This window comes from Chrysemys picta, chromosome 1 (assembly GCF_011386835.1).
Source record: "Chrysemys picta bellii isolate R12L10 chromosome 1, ASM1138683v2, whole genome shotgun sequence".
NCBI classification, from domain to species: Eukaryota; Metazoa; Chordata; order Testudines; family Emydidae; genus Chrysemys; species Chrysemys picta.
Genome location: NC_088791.1, coordinates 288,372,342 through 288,392,992, shown reverse-complemented (window position 1 = coordinate 288,392,992; position 20,651 = coordinate 288,372,342). Strand labels below are relative to the sequence as shown.

The following is a 20,651-nucleotide window of genomic DNA, read 5'->3' as shown; positions in this document are numbered from 1 at the left end:
TTGTTCCCAATCTTTGTGGGATAAATGCCATTAAACTATACTCAAACTTTTTTTTTTAAATGTCACCTTTCAGACGTCCCCCACACGCCTCAGACATTAGAGCAAAGGCAATAAACCACCTTTTACTTGAGAGAGTGGGTCCCATTTTTTTCCTCTCATTAGCGGCTAATTTCTGGCTTTGACTATTACTAGATTACTACCTTGAAGTTGCTGTCAATAGTAAGCCATGGTATAGCCAAAATGGAGTACTGAAAGATACGAACAGAGCCAACACAGTATTATCTGAAACTATTTGCATCACCACTATGACATTCCCACTATCATTTGCACATAGAATAATTTACCCATTGACTTCAATGGGAGTTTTTCCTGAGTAGGGCCTAACCAGGATTGGCCATTAGTCCTTAACTGGAGGCCTCATGCATTTCTGTGACACTGCTGCCCTACTCTTAGAGATGGTCATTCAAAAAGGTTGTTTTATACAAAAGCAGAGACCATTTGGGGAGAGGGATTCAGAATTGATACGGACCCTTTTCCCAACATTTTATTTTTCTACTTGTTAACTAAAAATATTTTATTTTTCAAGCATTCCCGACTTTGCTTTCCTTTGCTATCCTCACCCTACACACCATCACAAGTAGACTTCAGTCTGTTGATCTGCTTCTGCCAGGTGAGCAAATACTTCATCTGCTAGCTGTCTTCTCTTGTGATCAGAATTTTACATGTAAGATTATAAATCTTCCTAGGGTTTTTTAAGGCTATGGCTCAGAACTTGATAAGACTGTATTATTTCTTAAAGGGCTTACAAGTAACATGATGAAGAAGAAGACTGCAGATTTGTATGCATTTTATATTCCAGAAGAGTTGAACCAAAATTTCATTTGAATAATATTCAAAGTTAAATCACTCTGCCTTATTATATTTGCATTAGTCCTGACAGAGCTTTATAAAAGATGGTATGCAATGCAGAGATTGTAGAGGTATGAAAGAAATGAAAATTTATCTGTGTGTGTGTGTGTACGTTTTCTGGACATGCTCTTACTGCAGACTTTCACTGAAATTTATCAGATGTGAATATCCGTAGTTCAACACTTCAACACATTTAATACTGCAAGTCTACCATTACCACCAATCTCTGTAGGAATTGTATGGTTCACAAGCACCAGCAGGTTGATGGATCTGTCTGTGGAATCAGGACAAATCTTTCTTATGATTCATTTTTGCCACAGATAAGTCGTAAAACTAAGACAGCAGATTGATGGGGGTTTAGGTTTTCTGCGCTTGTTTTAAACAGTAGATGTAGAACAGGTTCTTCTGTTTTATAGCCTGGAGCTGAACTGTCAACATAAAAGATGTACGGACTTAATACCTGAGAGCCGGGCAGAAGAATTTCTTCCTACTTTTTTTAGAGCAGATTAACCACCACACAATATAGCTCATTACTGCCTAGAGTAAATTTATTGAAAAGGCAGTTTTTGCTAAAGTACATGAAATACTTTATCTAGTCATTATCTGCTTTACTGCAAGACACAAAAATCAGCTGGAGAGGCTTCTCCAGCAGCTCAGAGAAGAAAGATATTCACTCAAATCACTGTCTGTCTGTGAAGATTTCTGCATCTGACCAAAACTTATTGGGCTTGAAACATTATTCTTCCATTTTGTGTGTGTGTGTGTGTGTGTGAGAAAGAGAAAGAAATTGACATGTATATGCCAACTCACTGTCACACTTGATGTCACGTTATGGTGGTTAGAAATAATTTTGATTTATTAAATCTGTAATTAAAGAAGAAAAGAGTGGAAGTGATGATCATATGCAGAGTAACATAAGTAAAGAAATAACTGTTCAGGTTTTGCCATGTTTGATGAATATTCTTCTGGTTTGGGGGCTTCTAGTAATTAATTAAAAAGGTGACCTCTACAGAAATCAGTATATCATTTTGTTGTTATACCCATGTCATCTAACAAAAGCACATCACATCATTTTTTTTCTGAATTTGAAAATAGCTTGTAAAACAGTGGAATGAAAAAGAAAACAAAGTAAATGATTTTTAACAAATAACAGCATTTGTCATCATCATCAGCTTATACCTAGTAGAAACTGCCTTCTTTTTTGTAGTTGTTTTCCATGTTCCTCATCTATAATTTTTTCTAGGCTTGCAGATGCCCTGGACAATAGAAGCCAAATCCTGCTTTCTTTACCCATGCAAAACTCCCATTGAGCCAGTTCTTGAGAGATGCAGAGCAACTACAACTCTGAGGGGGTCTAAGAGAATTGTAGTTGCTCAGTACCTCTGAAAATTCAGCCCATTCATTTTCTCAAGGTAGATTTACTCCCAGTTTTATATGACAGAATTTAACATGCAGTGTTTGCTTTAATTATTTATTATTGATAACGCTAAATGGAGAAAAATGCCTGCTGGGTATTTTTGATAAAGCTAAATGGGGGGGGGGAGTTGTGCTGAAATGCATTGCTGTTTAGCTTTTATCAGAAATGAAACATTCTTTGTTAGCCTTTGCATTGCATAGGATTTTCTTTTATTTTTGCTTGAAGTCCGTTTTAAAAAATCCACCTGTGCTTAACCACAGCCATTTATTAAAGCAATAAGCTGATCTTGCAGGGATTTGTGATTGAAGGGCGGGAAAGGCAGCAACTTACTCAAAAGGTGGATTGGCCATTTTCTGTAACCACTAAATGTTTGGGCGGAGTTGTTTTAGTTTTTTTTATTATTATTTTGCCCTTAAGTAAGGCAGGTGTATCTCAGACATCCTATTTACTGCCTCTGTGTGTTTGTGTATACTGTGTGTGCATGTGTAAATGTTTTTTGGTTAGGTTTTTGCCTTTATTTTTTCAGAATGACCTCTGAATAAATAACTTTTTTAGTGAATGGTGTTTTTCTATTTATGTAAAAAAAAAAAAGTATAATCAAGGTTATTAAGTATAAAGTTTGCCTTATCTTGACATTTGTTCCACATTGAAGTTCTTACCTAAAGGGCTCCATTCATGAGTGTGCTTTCCTTTTACAAACAAATACTTTTTGTCACTTAAAATTATATTTTAAAAATAGCACCTAAATTACTGGTGAGTCAAGGTTTATGAAACAGAGGGTCTTGCATTCTAGAGAATGATGAGTTGGAATTTGCAGTCCAGATTCAAACAAAGCTCCCATTATTGTCAATGGTACTGTTGCGCAAATCAGGATTGTAGGATTGGGCCTTATGTGTATATTCTGGTTTGTTTGCTGTCAGACCCATAGTATTTGGGTATCTGATTTTTAATATCTTTATGTTCTGAGTAGATGTAAGTACCTCAGACCCTTATGGCCAGTCCTGCCCCAGATTTTCTGTCAGCTCTTGCTGCTTTCTTGCCTTGTACCCGTATGGATAGGAGGTTGTTTGCTGTTCTCCATGTCTGGAGGATGCCATTAGGGGCCCTGTAGGCCAATCTCCATCATCAGTGATACTCTCTACCTTCACGGAGGGGATAGGATTATAAGCAAGTTTCTTTAAATTAGCTCTTCTTTCCTGTCTGCTACTTGGTGGATGCAAGGTGTTTCATTACCATGGGTTAAATCACTCTGCAAGAAATTTGCACAACTGGGCATGACAAGTTATAGCATGTCATCCAAGAAATTTAAAAACCGTGTTCCTGAAAACATGTGTATGAGAAATAGCAGATATCACAAATAAAACCTCCTTTATATAAGATTTCATTATGAAAATAGGCTGAGTTCTATATGCCACAGAAACACAAACAATCCATTTGGATGTTTGGCTCTGCAGATTTGCTCATATTTGATAGCAGAATTGTCTGCAAAGGATATTTTCCCACCTTGCCATGAGAAGAGCTAGGAAGTCAGTATTTAGGATCTAAGTCCAAAATCTTCAAATGTTTGTATCTAAAGGTAGAAACCTAAATCTAAATTTAGGCACCTCAATCCTCATTAGGTGCTTGAATACACACTTAGTTGACTAACCTCACAAACCTACATTTGAACATTTTAGCCCATTTTGATTAGTTAGTTTATGGTAGCACTCATGATGTGCTGGGCACTTTTCCAGGGATTCAAGAATGGAAAGTTTTTGCCCAAGCAGCTCATAGTCTCAGAACAGATAGATAGGCAGACAGAGGTTAGGGGAAGAAGAACAAAGAGGGAGATATATTATGGCCAGTCCTATCTGTCTATCTGTCCTGAGACCGTGAGCTGCTTGGGCAAGAACTTTCCATTCTTGAATGCCTGGAAAAATAAATACAGGGAGTATATTATATATATAATATACCTGTATTTACTTGTATTTATATATGCAAGAGGGATATATATATATATATAGTCAAATAAGAATTGCAGTCAGCTAAGAATTGTAGACAGGATAGTAGATGTAGGTCTTCAAGAGAGAATTAAATGTGGACAGAGTAGTGGTCTTTCAGATGAGTTCAAGGAGGTCATGGGAGGGGGGCATAGAAGAAGGCAGAGGCATTTGTGCAAGAAGCTGACAAAGGTGTGGTCAAGATTTGAAGGGAGTAGTGATGTGATCAAATCAAATTGCAAGCAAGACCACTAGTACCTGCAAAATATGAGGGCCTGAATGAAAAATTTTGTTTGTGAGCACTGAAAGAGTATGTAAAATAAATGAGGGGGGAGGGGTACTGTCCCAAACTCTTGACCCTTTCTGTGATTTTGGTGGGTGACTCCCAGGTAGATTTGCACTGAGAGGACCATGCTAGAGAGAAAGGGCTGCATACTCATTACCCTCTTCTGCTCATTTCCTTCTCTACTCCTATGCACCGCACAGAGCCATGGCTCCCACATTCCACTAAGAGGCCTCCCTTAAAGCAGAAGGAAAACACAGCAAATCCTATCTAGGGTGACCAGACGTCTCGATAAAAATCAAGACTGTCCCGATATTTAGGCGTTTGTCCCATGTCCTGACCAATGTTTGGTCGGGACGCAATTTGGCCAGATATTTCGCACTCCGTTTTTTGTTTTGTTTTTTTCTCCGCTGGCAGCCCCCACCCCCCCACCCCTCAATGTGTCCCGATATTTTCTTCCTCTCATCTGGTTACCCTAATCCTATCACAGGTTTGGAAACTCTTCAAGCATATTTTGCTCCATGTAACAGAGAGTAACAGCTAGTCCTCAAAGTATTTATTTGCTACTTACAGTTATCACCACTTTTATTCATGGTCTGTGTTCCTCACAATAGATGTTCTCCACTTTCATTGTGCCACTTCATAGCTCCTTGTTAATTTATCCTCTGTTTATCATTCTTCAGCTGCTGTCATAGGGATCTCTAAAGGTGCTTGTTAAGAGAAAGCATTTTAACAGATGTCCTTGCACATTGGGATGAATGTATTATGGATACAGAATTGTCTTCACACTTCTTACAATCACCTTTTTCACCTGCTCATGCAGTGAACACCTCTGGCTTGTTGTCAGTGCACTTGATTGCAGCGTGGGAGGCATACAGGGTCAAAGCAAGCCTTGTATCTTATGTTCTGTCATGCAAGTGTTGTGAGCTTTATTCCCATACTCCCAATATTGATATGGCTTCTTTGTGATTTTAGAATTACAGTATAGTAATAGCATAATTAAATATTTTTCATCCATTTGTAGGATGACAGTTTTGTCCCCATAATATATATCCCTAATATCCTTGTGAGTTTAACATATCCATATGTGAAGCTGATCTCAATATGATAAATTGCAGAGAGATGTGATAAATTGACTTTATCTTTTACTTTTGCCTGCCTGACCTGCCCCTGCAACTAGTCCCTTTCCCGAGGACTTATTCTAACTGTCCAGCCCTGCAAGCCTTTCTAACAGCCATCATTATTTTAAGTCAACCCGTCAAACAGGATGACTGGAAAAAGGTTAATGTAGTGCCCATCTTTAAAAAAGGGAAGAAGGAGGATCCGGGGAACTACAGGCCAGTCAGCCTCACCTCAGTCCCTGGAAAAATCATGGAGCAGGTCCTCAAGGAATCAATTATGAAACACTTAGAGGAGAGGAAAGTGATCAGGAACAGTCAGCATGGATTCACCAAGGGGAAGTCATGCCTGACTAATCTAATTGCCTTCTGTGAGGAGATAACTGGGTCTGTGGATGAGGGGAAAGCAGTGGATGTGTTATTCCTTGACTTTAGCAAAGCTTTTGATACGGTCTTCCACAGTATTCTTGCCGCCAAGTTAAAGAAGTATGGGCTGGATGAATGGACTGTAAGGTGGATAGAAAGCTGGCTAGATCGTCGGGCTCAACGGGTAGTGATCAATGGCTCCATGTCTAGTTGGCAGCCGGTTTCAAGCGGAGTGCCCCAAGAGTTGGTCCTGGGGCCGGTTTTGTTTAATATCTTTATTAATGATCTGGAGAATGGTGTGGACTGCACTGTCAGCAAGTTTGCAGATAACACTAAACTGGGAGGCGTGGTAGATACGCTGGAGGGTAGGGATCAGATACAGAGGGACCTAGACAAATTGGAGGATTGGGCCAAAAGAAACCTGATGAGGTTCAACAAGGACAAGTGCAGAGTCCTGCACTTAGGACGAAGAATCCTATGCACTGCTACAGACTAGGGACCAAATTACTAGGTAGCAGTTCTGCAGAAAAGGACCTAGGGGTCACAGTGGATGAGAAGCTGGATATGAGTCAACAGTGTGCTCTTGTTGCCAAGAAGGCTAATGGCATTTTGGGCTGTATAAGTAGGGGCATTGCCAGCAGATCAAGGGACGTGATCGTTCCCCTTTATGCGACATTGGTGAGGCCTCATCTGGAGTACTGTGTCCAGTTTTGGGCCCCACACTACAAGAAGGATGTGGAAATTTTGGAAAGAATCCAGCGGAGGGCAACAAAAATGATTAGGGGTCTGGAGCACATGACTTATGAGGAGAGGCTGAGGGAACTGGGATTGTTTAGTCTCCAGAAGAGAAGAATGAGGGGGGATTTGATAGCTGCTTTCAACTACCTGAGGGGGGGTTCCAAAGAGAATGGAGCTCGGCTGTTCTCAGTGGTGGCAGATGACAGAACAAGGAGCAATGGTCTCAAGTTGCAGTGGGCGAGGTCTAGGTTGGATATTAGGAAACACTATTTCACTAGGAGGGTGGTGAAGCACTGGAATGCTTTACCTAGGGAGGTGGTGGAATCTCCTTCCTTGGAGGTTTTTAAGGCCTGGCTTGACAAAGCCCTTGCTGGGATGATTTAGTTGGGAATTGGTCCTGCTTTGAGCAGGAGGTTGGACTAGATGACCTCCTGAGGTCCCTTCCAATCCTGATAGTCTATGATTCTATGATTCCTCCTTCCCAAAACTCACCTTTGCCCAAACTGTGATAGGTAAGATTCAGCTCTGCACCAGTACAGCTTTTCTGTATGTAAAATGTCACTATTATAGGCCCCAATTCAGCAAGGTACATAAGCACATGCCTACTTTTAAGCATATAAGTATTCTCAATGAAGTCAAGATAGAAATTTGCTTCCCTTTTTAAGACTGTAAATGAGGAAAGACAAAAGTAAGCTTCATGTGTAGCTGTACAACAAAGTCGAAAGGACTTGCTCAGAGAGCTCCCAGCATGGCTGGTGAGCACTGAAAGAATAACAATAAACGGCTAAAGATGTTTATTGTCTTTCTTTGCTCTGTCCCAAACACTTAATCCTTTCTGTGATTTTGGTGGATGGGTCTAGGTATTGGGCTGACCAAAAAAATTCTAAATCCTAGGTTGGCAAATCAGGCATTTCAGCTCCTAGTCCATTACTGTGTTTGAAGATCTTCATGTGGCATTTGAGAAGGATCTTAACTCTATGTATAAATCTATCCTCAAAGACCTCAGGTTCCCCACTGTAGCCCTTCATGATTCAGTTTGTCTCTCAAAAATTGTCACTTAATAGTTTTTTTATTTTTTTTTTATTTTAATTTTTGCGTGTTTTGGAGGGAGGACAGAGAAAGTGAATAAGTTCACTTTAATGTTTTGACTTACGTAACCCAGAAAGTTACTTTTCATATGATAATTTTTTAGGTACTGTAGATCTACAGGTGATACCTACCAAATGGAACTTTTTACAAGGCATATCTGGGACTAGAAATCTGATAAAAAGAACCATGTTTGCTCAAATAGCTTTCCACCCTTAAAAGAACACTTCTTTAGATCCTGACAGTGATCGCCTTCACTTGGATTCCTATCCATCTAGCTTAATTTAACTTAACTGGCAACCTTAGCTCTCTCCATGGAATTGGTTCCATGAATATGATGAATAGTCTCAAGAGCAGAGAATGTCATTAAGCAAGCTGAATTTAACCCTTTCCTTTTAACACAGTCTTTTGGGACTCCCAAATCCTACTGGCAGGCACTGATTGCTGAATAATAAGCAGTAGGGGATTAGCTGCATCTGCATTGACTGTGTCTTTGGAGAATGCTACCAATAACACCAATTCTGTTTGTTACCACTAGGAAATGAACAAAGGAAATGTGTTAGAAGCAAAATATGAACAACAGGATTTAGCATGGTAAACAGGTGCATATCCCTGTAGAAATCAGATAGCAAAGCAGAGAGAGAAATCCTAATAGGAAAATGTTGCTTACAGCTTATAACTGGTTGGATTTAATAGGCGTATTTTCCTTGACCTTCTGTACAGGATTACAGCTTTGCTAGAAGGAAGACTTGAATTTTAGATGTGTTCATCCATGTCATCAAAGATGCATGTTATCATCAGAGCTAGAGTTGGCTAGCAGTGACACTGAAAGCATTTAGAAAACTCTGTGCTTTCCCCTTCAAAATCAGAAAATACAAAGCAACAGAAATACACATACTGTAGTTAATAATCCTCTGTGTCTGAAATACTTTATTTTCCGCTTTTGTCCTCATTAGATTTGTAGATTGAGATTGAAGAGGCCACTATACTCACAGACACCATTTGCTGATTGTTTTATAAAAGATATGCTACCAATAAGAAAAATAAAACAAAACATGATTTTGTATAACTTTCACTTATTAAATGCTACAGCTCAGATTTTCTTGGAAAAAGAGACTGAATATGAACAGTCTATACGAAATGAGTTTTGATTGCCTATTTCTATTAAGTATTAGAGAAGACATTTTAGATTTCATATATAATTTCCTCTCCCCCCTCTGTTTTCCACGTTCAGAATACCTAACGTCACTTTTTCCTACTGGAAACAGTTAATTGGTTAAAGAGTTACCTTTTCTTTATTCTTATTTACTGGCCATTTTCATATTTCTTTTCTTATGTCCTTTTACTTCAGTGCTTATCTTTTTTTAATTTTCCTTCCGATTTCTCATTCTACAGGCTGCCAATACGTAGCCCCAAAGATACTGTAGATGTTAGTCTCAGTACTCTGTCCAGAGGGTCAGTAAGCCTCTGAAACATTCCCTGAAGGTGTGCAGGTGCATTGAACTGTGGCTGCAAATGTTGGAGGCAGATCGGAGCATCCAGCTGTCACTGAATTCACTTGAACATGATGTAAACCAGTAGGTTCTAGTGTATGAAAGTATCCGTAGTAATATATCATAGGAGCATTTTGTAATGCAGGTGCACTCTACAGGATTGCTGTCACTGTTTTCCACTTGATTGTGTTTTAAGAAATTAGGTGCTAAATATGTGATGTCAATTTGTCAGAAGGGCAGAGGCTTATATATTACAATGAGGTTTATTGACAATATGGAAACCTTTGTTTGTCACCCCACTCTGGCTCCCTAAGAAGTACTCTTATTGAATCAAATAGTTAAACTGCTAATTTATTTACATAAATGATATTTGAGTTAGTGTTCAGAAGCCACAGACCTAATGGAAAGAAAGAGGTCAGGCCTCTTGAGGCTTTGAAATAGGAATTTCTGGCTCAGAGTGCATTTCTAGCAATACCAAGAGGGGAACAGTGATATATCACAATGAATATTACAGGTACATTGTTCTAGTCAAGTAAACTTTCTTTTGTATTTTTCTGTTAGAAAAGAGAAAAGCTGCATATAACAGATCTCCCTCCTGCCCAGCTATTACTTACTGGTGGTGAGCCTGGCTTACTTAAAGTCGAAGTTCAAAATCCAAAGCCAGTGTTTACACAATACCAGGACAGGCAGACAGTCATGGAAAAACCTGTAAATAAACATGGGTTAAGACTTACTCTATAGAAAACAAAAGTTAAATTGTATACTTCTGATAGTGTCTACCACAGTTCTGTAGATAGATAGACAAGGAGGAGGAATGCACCTTTATTTTTGTATGGAAATAACTATGTGGAAGAATAGGTGAAATCTTGTTTTGACTAGTATGCTGCGTAAATATGACATAGAAGTCATATTGTGAATATGTATATGTACCACCAAGGTGTCATTTTACAAAGTGACTTTTTTTTTCCACCAGAAGGAACACTTGAGCCTATAAACTTGTGGAGGAAAATGGATAATCATAAGCATTACAAAAATAAAGACCTTGAGCAGTTATAGTGTTTGTTGTTATAATTCATGAGGGATGTCAGATTTCTAGCATGTTACAGATTGTTGTGCTCCTTCGCAAGAAGAATTCATTTTTATTAAAGTTATACACAAATTTTTCATCTGGAATTAAGATAATTGCTAATGTCACCATTTCCTCTGATGCAAACATTAGCACGGAGATTCAGATAATTTCAGATTAGGCATTCCTCTTGTTTGTGCCTTTGCTTTAGTTTTGTGCAATTGCATCGGTATTTTAATGGACCACTATTCTGCATGAACTGCCAGACCAGAGGCCATAGGCTTGGAATTTTTCAAAATGTTGAAAAATGTGAGATCAGGTGCTTTGCCTAGGTATTGCACTCTTTTGCCATTAGTGAGCTGAAAATTACACTAAGCTGTATAGTACCCCTGCAGCTCACCCCAAAACATTAATGGGCATAGGTTCAAAAATGACTGCTCACCTGCCTTGCCAGTCAATTAGGTTCTAGGAAGGCTAATATGGATGAAGAAGGGAGGAATGGCAATCGAAAAAGAAAAATGAGAACAAATGGGAAATGAAGTTCCAGTTCAAGCATTTCCTAATGGAAACAGCTCTGAATTTGATTAAGCAGCTGTGAGAAGTACCAAATGTCATACTACAAAAAGACCACTGTTTCTATTTAGAGATATTTAGAAGTCAGAAATAAACTATTTTGTTGATAGCCATGATGCAGTGCACATTCTGTCTGCAAACCTTGCCAGTAATGTAACAGTAATTCTCCAACATCACATTTGTCCTTTTACTTATTTGTTTTGTATTAAATATCCAGAAACAGAGATTTTCACATAATCATTCTAGGGACAATTAAGTCTATTTTTACATAGAGATGGATGCCAGGTGTATATGTGTAGCAGATACACTGGAAGCATATGCATGATACCAGCTTTACAAATACTTGGGCTCCCTAGACACTAGATAATTTTGAGCTAAGGGAAGGAACGTTTTTTATGTTATAACATTTTTTTCTTGGTGGTAGCAAATTAACTGCTTTGTATGCATCTTCAGCTGGAACTACACAGAGTCACTTGAGAACTTGACAAATAAGTGTAAAGCTCTGCTATTGTATCATTTTAGCTAAATTACATGCCTGAAACCTACAAAGCATGGTGTGTGATGTACCTGTACAGTAGCAGGTAGCACGAAGAAAAAAAAAAGAGTCCTCTTTCTCCTAAGAACAGTTTTTTACCTCCTTAACTCCTTATGCAGTTTTTCCTAATGAACAGTACAGTACATGTGGTGCTACTTATCCATTTTGGCCCCTTAATGGTCAAAGCAACATTTTTCTTTACAAGAAAAATAAAGCAAATCAATATCTTATTCAGAAGTCCATTAGTCACTTTTTGAACCATCAGACAACCTTTGGGGATCATTTGTTTCAGATCCCTGTTATTTTTTATTCTAAGGCTAGGTCCACACTACCCGCCTGATTCGGCGGGTAGACATCGATTTTCTGGGATCGATTTATTGCGTCTCATCTGGATGCGATAAATCGATCCCAGAAGCGCTCCCCCGTCGACTGCAGAACTCCTGCTCGCCGAGAGGAGGAAGCGCTGTCGACGGGGGAGCTTGCCTGCACCGCGTGGACCCGCAGTAAGTAAACTTAGTTCGATCTAGGAAATGTCGACTTCAGCTACGCTATTCTCGTAGCTGAAGTTGCGTTTCCTAGATCGATCCCCCGCCCCAGTGTGGACCAATCCTAAGAGCCAAACGATTCAGACAGCCAAGCCAAAAAACCCCACAGAAGTCCCTCAACTTTTCTTTCCATGCACACAAAAAGACTAAGAGCAGAGATCTAATATAAAACAAAAGCAAATCAAGGTTTAGTAGGAAGCATATATGAAGTTCTGTATTAATTATATCAGATGAAATGCTTCAGGAAACCAAAATGTCTCTCTGAATAGCCCAAGATAGTTCATAATGTTTACATGTCGACAACAAGATTGGTCATCTTTCTAAATGTCTGCACCCATGTCTGCCTTAATGAAAGTCTCTATCATTTACAGAATGGAGATTTTCTCCCAAGGAATCCATGGACAGACATATTGTATGATTTATCTTCAAGAGAAATGATGAGGCTTCCTCAGTAGTCTTAAGGGCAGCAGTAGCATCTATCTGCTTTGCCTGAGCTGTTTTCTTAGACTGTGGAATGTCTTACTGTAGCTCCTCCTTAATAAAGCATGAGGATAAAGTAATAGAGGACATCTCTCAGAAAGATTGCACTAACAGCATCTTCCGTTTTGGTTGTGCCTGTGGATGCCTTTTGGCTTCTTGTCCAGTTCTGTAGTATGTAATGCAGTTTCTCAAAGGAATATGATTCAGACTGTAAGAAGCTAATGGCCAGTCAAAGTAGATTCTAACTATATCCAGGGAGGTTATTTAGGAAACCTGTGGACAAGTAATGGCAAAATCTTTGGGGAAAAAAACCAAAGAGACTACAGGTCTTGCTATAAAACAGACAGCCATTTTTTATGGCATAGTACTCATCAGATCTCTGTAACAGATGAAGATGCAACAAGCTCAAAGGTGATGGATACCAAAGTGACTCAGCTGCTTATTTCAACACATGCAAATCAGAGGAACAGAGAAAGTTCCTCCAACAGAGAATTGTTAATGTCTATATTCTATTCTAACTATGATCCTCAAAGTATTAAAAAACAACAGCACAATCTGGAACTTGGAACTCTTGATCAGGCATCTGGAGAAATTAAAGTTCAGCATGAAGACTCTAAAAGTCATCTTCAAACAGAATATCTTAGAGATTTTTTTTAATTATTATTGACTGTGAACCTGAAAAAAATCTAACTGTATCTCTCTGTGTTCCCAATAGTCTGTGCCAAAATTCTCATAGTTAGAAAGGCAGCTTTCAGACAAAGGGGCATCTTTATTTATTCTCTCTTGAATTATCTTGTAATGGAGCATCACCCAGGCAGAAAGCCAAGGATGATATTCTTGTGACACTCAAAATCATAGAAGAATGTGGATTCCTCATAAATTGGGATAAGTGAAAACTCCATCCAGGAAATCTCTGACTTGAAGGCACTAATAATACAATAAAACATAAAGTCAGCAATTGGCAAAATCATAGTCCATGGTGCCATTTAGTCAATCTGGTTATCCTGACCTAGGGCAAATCTCACATGAGGCATTTCCCTTTTTCCCCAGCTTTCTACAAAAACATCTCTAAACCCATATACAAAGTTAGGTTTCCTCAGAGATCTCCAGCCTACTATGTGGCAAGGGAGAGGTTTGTGGTGATCTGATAGCTGAATCTTGGCAAGCGGAAGTAGCAATGATGGCCTTCAGAAGGAGGAATGGGAAAACATTCTGCTTCCCACAAGGATTAAGGGGATGAGGGGCCCGGGTCCCAGCCCAGGGCCCTAACAGTGGTGAAATGGTCCACCACTAGGTCAGTGAGTCTCTTCCTGCAACACGCTGACCTAGTATCAGGCCAAAGCCCAACCAGTTCTCATGGGCTACTTCCTACTTTCCCCTTGATTATACCTCCTTTCTATGGGTGTCCTCCATCTCCCTGCAGTAGGTGGACAGCAGCATCCCCAGCAGCTCCTCGTCATCTTGGTCGACTGGCAGCTCTGTCTCCCTCAGTGGCTCCAGCACAACTGAGCTGTGGGACCTGCTTTTTATACTTCCGCTTCTTGTCCCACCCCTCAGCTTCCGGCAGGGCAGGTGTGACCTATCTAGCTCTAGAACCCAAGGCGCAGGTTGTGGTCTCTCCTTGTCAATCTCTGAGGGAGTCCACGCCTCCTTGTCATAGTCTACCATGTATAAAGGATTGAGTATCTATTGACAAACTTTAATGCATTGATCCTGCAATAGGCAAACCCATTCTCCCTCACAGAACCCTACTGACTTCAGTCTATCACAATCGAAGAGAAGTGATGACATACTCTGAATGACAGCAGGGCTGTTGAAACAGGTATATAAATGAGAGAGAATCTTTCAGAAAGCCACCATATCACCAATGCCAAATAGCAGTCAGACGTGTCCTTTAAAAATATCTGCCATCCCCAAACTTTTAAGATGGTGTATCTCAGCTTACAAAGCAAAAGGCTTCTCTTCTGGGTATAGATGTAAAGACTATGTTAAGCTAATTGATAGTTTACGAAAAATAGTTAATGTGGTAATATAAAGCTAATCACTGGTGCTTGGTTGTGTGTCAGTCAGGGATAGCAATGTTTGTTTATTTAAAAAAAAAATTAAAAAAATATTTGGTACATTCAGGAAGGATCAAGAGTGTGATCATGTTTTCATTACCTTTGTCTGTCCTCCCTCATTCTTTGCTTTTATTTCTCATAGTCACTTGTTGTCTCTTCTCTCTAACAAAATTGTAAATTCTTTGGAGCAGGGACTGGCTTTTACTATTTGTTTGTATGGTGTCCAGCACAATGGGGCCTTGATCTTAACTGGCCTCCTAAAGACTATCACAATAGATATGAACACAACATAGAAAATCATTTGAATTTTATGAATTATTGGTAAATAATTATACAAATTCAATTTAATTTCTGAACTAGAGGAATCCCATCTCATTGGAATAATGTTGATAAAATCCCATTGTATGATCTACAGACCTGCCTTTGACAAAGAATAGGAAAATGTGTTAGTCTGAAAATGTCCTTTCTAACAGATCCACAGATCTGTCCTATTAATTACTGCAGTCATATCTCTCTTCTTTTCCAGGAAACAGCTCTTGGGCTCTACAACAAGGAGTCACTATATTCACAGTTTAAATGCTAATAGTTTATCAGTTTAGGCCGATTGTTTAGGCAATGCAAACCACCAGCAAGTCTCCTGTTGGGGATTTCCTTAGGGTGGGGAATTCCTCAGCAAGCATAGAGCTGGCATAGCTGGCTCTTATGTCTTCCTCCCTGCAGCCCTGGCTCAGGGAGTATTTTGGTGGTGGGATCGGGGAGAGCCAGAGTGTGCTGTGCTCTGTCTATCTGCAGCTGCCATTTGGTCCATTGGTGAGCAAATTGGGGGGAGGGATAGCTCAGTGGTTTGAGCATTGGCCTGCTAAACCCACGGTTATGAGTTCAATCCTTGAGGGGGCAACTTAGGGATCTCCAGCAAAATCAGTACTTGGTCCTGCTAGTGAAGGCAGGAGGCTGGACTCAATGACCTTTCAAGGTCCCTTCCAGTTCTAGGAGATGGGATATCTCCATTCAAAAAAAATTAAAGCAGATTCTAGCCCCTCTCAGGGTTGGTATAGGGCCAGAGAACTAGGAAGCCAAAATTGGTTGCTGGTTTTCTACTTCTTTCTTGAGCTGTTCTGTGTGAAAGAGGGGATATATCCTTTTCTAAACACTTCTCTAGGCTCAGACAGAACCATTTGACCTCCTATCCTGCTCACTTGGGGTTCTCAAACCCTGGTAGGGAAGCAGGTGCCATGGAGCATCCAGAAAGAATCTCTCTTCCCTTCCCTCTGATGCAGCAGATGGCCAGCTATCAGAGCTGTTCCTGGGGCTACATGAGAAACTGATGCCCTTGCCCCCACTGCAGAGTGGGAGGGCTGATTTAAGCTCTTCAACTGACAAATTACAGGATATGTCTCAGGAAACACATTATCAATTCTTATTAACGCCATCACCCTCAAGCACAGTTTAGAGTCTCAAGGGCCACAAGTGGTGCCAGGACCACATGTTTTACCCCCCTCTGGTTTAGATAGTATTTTTCTACTGAGGAAGTGTTCACGTTGGTGGGCTTTGGGGAAGTGGAGCCTATCTCTGTCTGTGACTCACAGATCTGGTTTGCCTCCAGAACAGCAAGGCAGAGGCCAAAGACCCATTGTTGGGATCTGTGGACCAGCCCGCTGTGAGGAAGGAAAATTTTCAGGTAACAAGTATATTTTCTTATTTTTGCACTGCCTCTAAAAATATGTAAGACTGACACTAACTCTTTCATAGATTTCAAAGCAAATTTTAATGTACTGTATGTAATAATCCTCTCAGCCCTGCAATATTTTTGAAATGTTTATGGACTAACACAGCAGTGATGAACTAGGACTAAATCTACTGGCACACCACCTTTTAATTGCCTTTCTAATATTTTATGCCATATCAATGTTAGAAATATCCTCCCCTTACCCTGTTTCCTGGAAAACTAGAGGGAAACTGTGTATAAGGGTAATAATCCTCAGGTGTTGATAGTTGTAATATCAGAAGAAAAGCCCACAAGAGTTAAGAGGTTTAAAAAAACGGGAATCCATTTTGGTTCTACTGTCAATCATCATTGATTAATCAATCATTAATCTAAGCTTTGCCTAACAGAAAGAAGCCTTTAAACAGACAAGCCAATATAAATATGCAGATTGCAAACAGCTCTGTTTAATAAATGCAAGCATGTGCAGAGAACTATTTGTTTACCTCTGCTTATTTATGTCAAAAGCAATTGTAATTAAACAGGAATCCAACCTCAGAAGTAGTACTTTAGTTGATTGTTCTCATCAGAAGTGTCATATAACCCTAGTGTTTAGGGCATGTCAGAGAAGCCATTATTTTTTGTCTCTAATAGATGCCTACTGATAAATAGTTCTTTCAGGTTACAACATTTTTGAATAAAGGTAATTGTCTCCCTCAAATTAAAAGTGAGACACAATTTCATATTAATTCTAGAAGTGTTTCTGATCGGATTACAGGAATTACTAGCTGTCGTTCTTAAGAGAGAGTTACTGATATCTCTTTTTGGAAAATATATACAGTTAAGTATACAGCTATTTATACATATGTGTACATAAATATAGGCATTCAATGTTTAATATTTATGTCAAAATATTAAAATAGTATATAAAAGTTAGTGCATTCTATTGGTCTAAAGTAAATGCTGATTTTTCACTTTGCATAATTTTGTATGCAACTAGACTGAAAATGTGTGTGATTTCAAGAGCCCTGTAGTTATTTCATTTTTGAGTTCTATATATAACCATTTTCAGTAATGAATACACAAAACCAAGGGTCAAATGAGTTCAGCTTCCAGGAAAGTCAATGTGAACTTTGTGCATGCACCCAAAGGCAAATCTCCCCCCACCCAATATGTAATAAAGCTCAGAAAACACATTCTTATTGTTCACTATGTAATGCAGTAGAAAAGAGAACATTTCACGAGCAAGAGGTGGACTGTAATAGCATTATCATGCTTTAAGAACAGGTAAATATCAACTTTTGGGCCCAGTCCTGTAAACCCTTTCTCATTTGAATAGCCCTGCTCACAAGAGCGGTATCATTGACTTCAGCTGGACTCCATACTACTAAGGATTTGTAGGATTGGATCTTTTTTTTCCCCTTTAGCATTTATAAAGGTGAATAAGGTAAAACAGGTAGATTAGAGTGTGGCAGTATCCAGAGAGGATAGGAAACGGGGTAAAATCTTGGCTCTATGAAAGTCAATGGCAAAACTTTCATTGATTTTGGTGGTGCCAGGTTTTACCTCCAGTTGTCCAGGAGATCAGCTGTTATTTGAAAGAAGAGGAAAAAGAATAAAGCATAATAATATGTAAGACTGATGAGCATATGCTAGTATCCACCAAGACTGTAACAACATATATATAACAAAATTATTGACATCTTAATTCACTGCCCATAAATGGTAGAAAAGTAAGTGTTCTTCCTTTACCCTTTCCAATATGTAAATGTAATATGTAGTTTTACAAAATCTATTTATCTACCTTATAGTCCTGTTACATGCCTATATGGTGATGCATAACTACACATGCTAAATGCCACGAGAAAGACATTTTAGGCAAAGAATGCATGTGAACTATCATTTAGCAAGTCAGCCAATATAAGGCATAATGGGCCAAATTCTGTTTGCCTCACTGAAGTGTGGTTTTGGGTATTGTGGTTTTGTTTTGTTTGATTTTATATAATTTCTTTTATGTAAGTGAAGTCAGCATACACACATAAACACACAAACGTGAGCATACACTATTACATTATGTACAGTAATTTGACACAAACTGTAGTGACCTGGAGATTATAAACATAGCATATAAGATGTTTCTTGGCAGTTGTTTTTTTATGTTTGGTCTTTTATTTTTAAAGTAATTTAAAATAGACATCTAAGAGCCAATTAAAGTGAAATAGTATTTGTGAAGTTAGGTTAGCTATACTGAATCATTGTTAGAAGCAAAAAACTTTAATTATATTAAATTCACCTTGCGATAATAAAGAAGACACTTAAGAATTAATGAGTCAAATTATAATTTCCCATTTTTTTAGCCATATGAAAGAAGTCAGCAATATGAACCCACTAATTAGTTATCATTGTAGTGCAGTGTATTTGTGATGTAAAGAGAACTATGGCACCATTTTTATTTTATTCTCTTTTATGAGGACTGTGAGGAAAGAGTAAGGAATAAGAGAAAGAACCACAGAAGTTCACCTTTCATTTTAAGGTTAGCTCAAATGACCATTTTTTGCATTGACTTTTATTGTAGCTTAAAATAGTATATCAGATGTAGCATATTTTTGCTCAAAAATACATCTTGTATTGTACAGTCTACATTTTGCCAGCATGACTTCATCCTGGGCTATCTTAGCTCTCTTTCTGCTACAGATTTCCAATCTAGGTGACTATCATATGCCAGGTAGCTTGTTTCCTTTTCTTTCTATGGTTGATAATTTAGCAGGTTATTTTAGGATTGGTTCTCCCTAAAGTGCATACAGCACTTGGCTGATTGTTTACCCTTAAAGCTCCAGAGATTGAGGAAAGTCTCCAGGCTGCTGCTGTTTATTGTACACACTTGGACTGTTAAGGGTTTATTTTCAACAGGAGGTAGACGAGTAGAGATAAAGACCAACAGTGCATATCACCCTTCCAGTGCATCTTGCTGTACAATGCTGCATATGACCTATTTTATATATTTATTTTTACCTTTAAATTGATTCTGTTTTCTCATAAATACTAATTTGGCCCTTGGTGGTAATAGTTCACTTTGTGTTTATAGTTTCTGCTGCTAGTACAAAAGTGGCTGTTCGATTTTCTTCACTGTCTGCTAGCAGCAGCAGTCAAAATTACAGGCTAATGGTGAGGTGAGCAGCTTATAATGTATGATAATCAATAGTCCAAATCTGCTTCCTATGATGCGACATAAAAGAATGAAGTAAAAAGCTACAGATTTTCAGCAATGTAATGCAAAAGCTCATGCACTGCTGGTGGTTTTCCCTTCAAGGTCAACTTGTATTTTTTTCCTCACAAAACTGTTCTCTCCTTTTTTTGCTTCATATTTAATTCAGTCAGTGCTAGGATGTCCAGGGAACAGAAATGGAAGGTTAGTCAATACTGCAAATATGAATGCAAGTATAAAAACAGCTTTAGCCAATTCAGGAAACTAGAGGGGAAAGATAAATATGATATATAAAGATAAGTATTCATTTTATTTAAAGGGATCGCCAAGTCTAATGGATCATAGATTTTTCTTTGTGTACTTTATTGATGAGGGACTGGTTACTCTGCGCTGGTTAGGCCTCAACTTGAGTATTGAGTCCAGTTCTGGGCATCGCATTTCAAGAAAGATAAGGAGAAATTGGAAAGGGTCCAGAGAAGAGTAACAAGAATGATTAAAGGTCTTGAGAACATGACCTATGAAGAAAGACTGAAAGAATTGGGTTTGTTTAGTTTGGAAAAGAGAAGACTGAGAGGGGAAATGATAGCAGTTTTCAGGTATCTGAAAGGGTGTCATAAGGAGGAGGGAGAAAACTTGTTCACCTTAGCCTCTAAGGATAGAACAAGAAGCAATGGGCTTAAACTGCAGCAAGGGAGGTCTAGGTTGGACATTAGGAAAAAGTTCCTAACTGTCAGGGTGGTTAAATCCTGGAATAAATTGCCTAGGGAGGTTGTGGAATCTCCATCCCTGGAGATATTTAAGAGTAGGTTAGATAAATGTCTATCAGGGATGGTCTAGACAATATTTGGTCCTGCCATGAGGGCAGGGGACTGGACTCGATGACCTCTCGAGGTCCCTTCCAGTCGTAGAATCTATGAATCTATAAATAGCGTGTAATAGTTACACATATATGTATGTAAACACTTATATGTATGCACACACATATATTCATAAAGGTTGACAATTTCAAAGCTGACTAGGGAACTTAGCCACATAACTCATATTGAAGTTTATATAACTCCCGTTAAGTTCACTAGTCGGCTTTGAAAATCTCAAA

The 20,651-nt window shown here is 38.8% G+C and overlaps 1 protein-coding gene across 21 annotated transcripts in view; it reads left to right on the top strand.

Moving 5' to 3' along the window:
- PCDH17 (protocadherin 17) overlaps positions 1-20,651 on the top strand; it is a 105,479-nt gene that overhangs the window by 72,807 nt on the left and 12,021 nt on the right. For 3 of the 21 annotated variants that reach the window (XM_024104199.3, XM_024104195.3, XM_008168666.4), the window contains 2 exons: positions 587-670; positions 16,252-16,326. The exons of 3 other annotated variants lie outside the window; for them this stretch is intronic. In XM_024104199.3, the coding sequence (XP_023959967.1) occupies positions 587-670; positions 16,252-16,326 (159 nt within the window). Of the gene's footprint in view, positions 1-586; positions 671-2,152; positions 2,322-16,251; positions 16,327-18,821; positions 18,884-20,651 lie in introns of those variants that run through there. 15 more of the 21 variants (XR_010597763.1, XR_010597761.1, XM_008168671.4 and 12 more) reach the window with 10 other exon arrangements.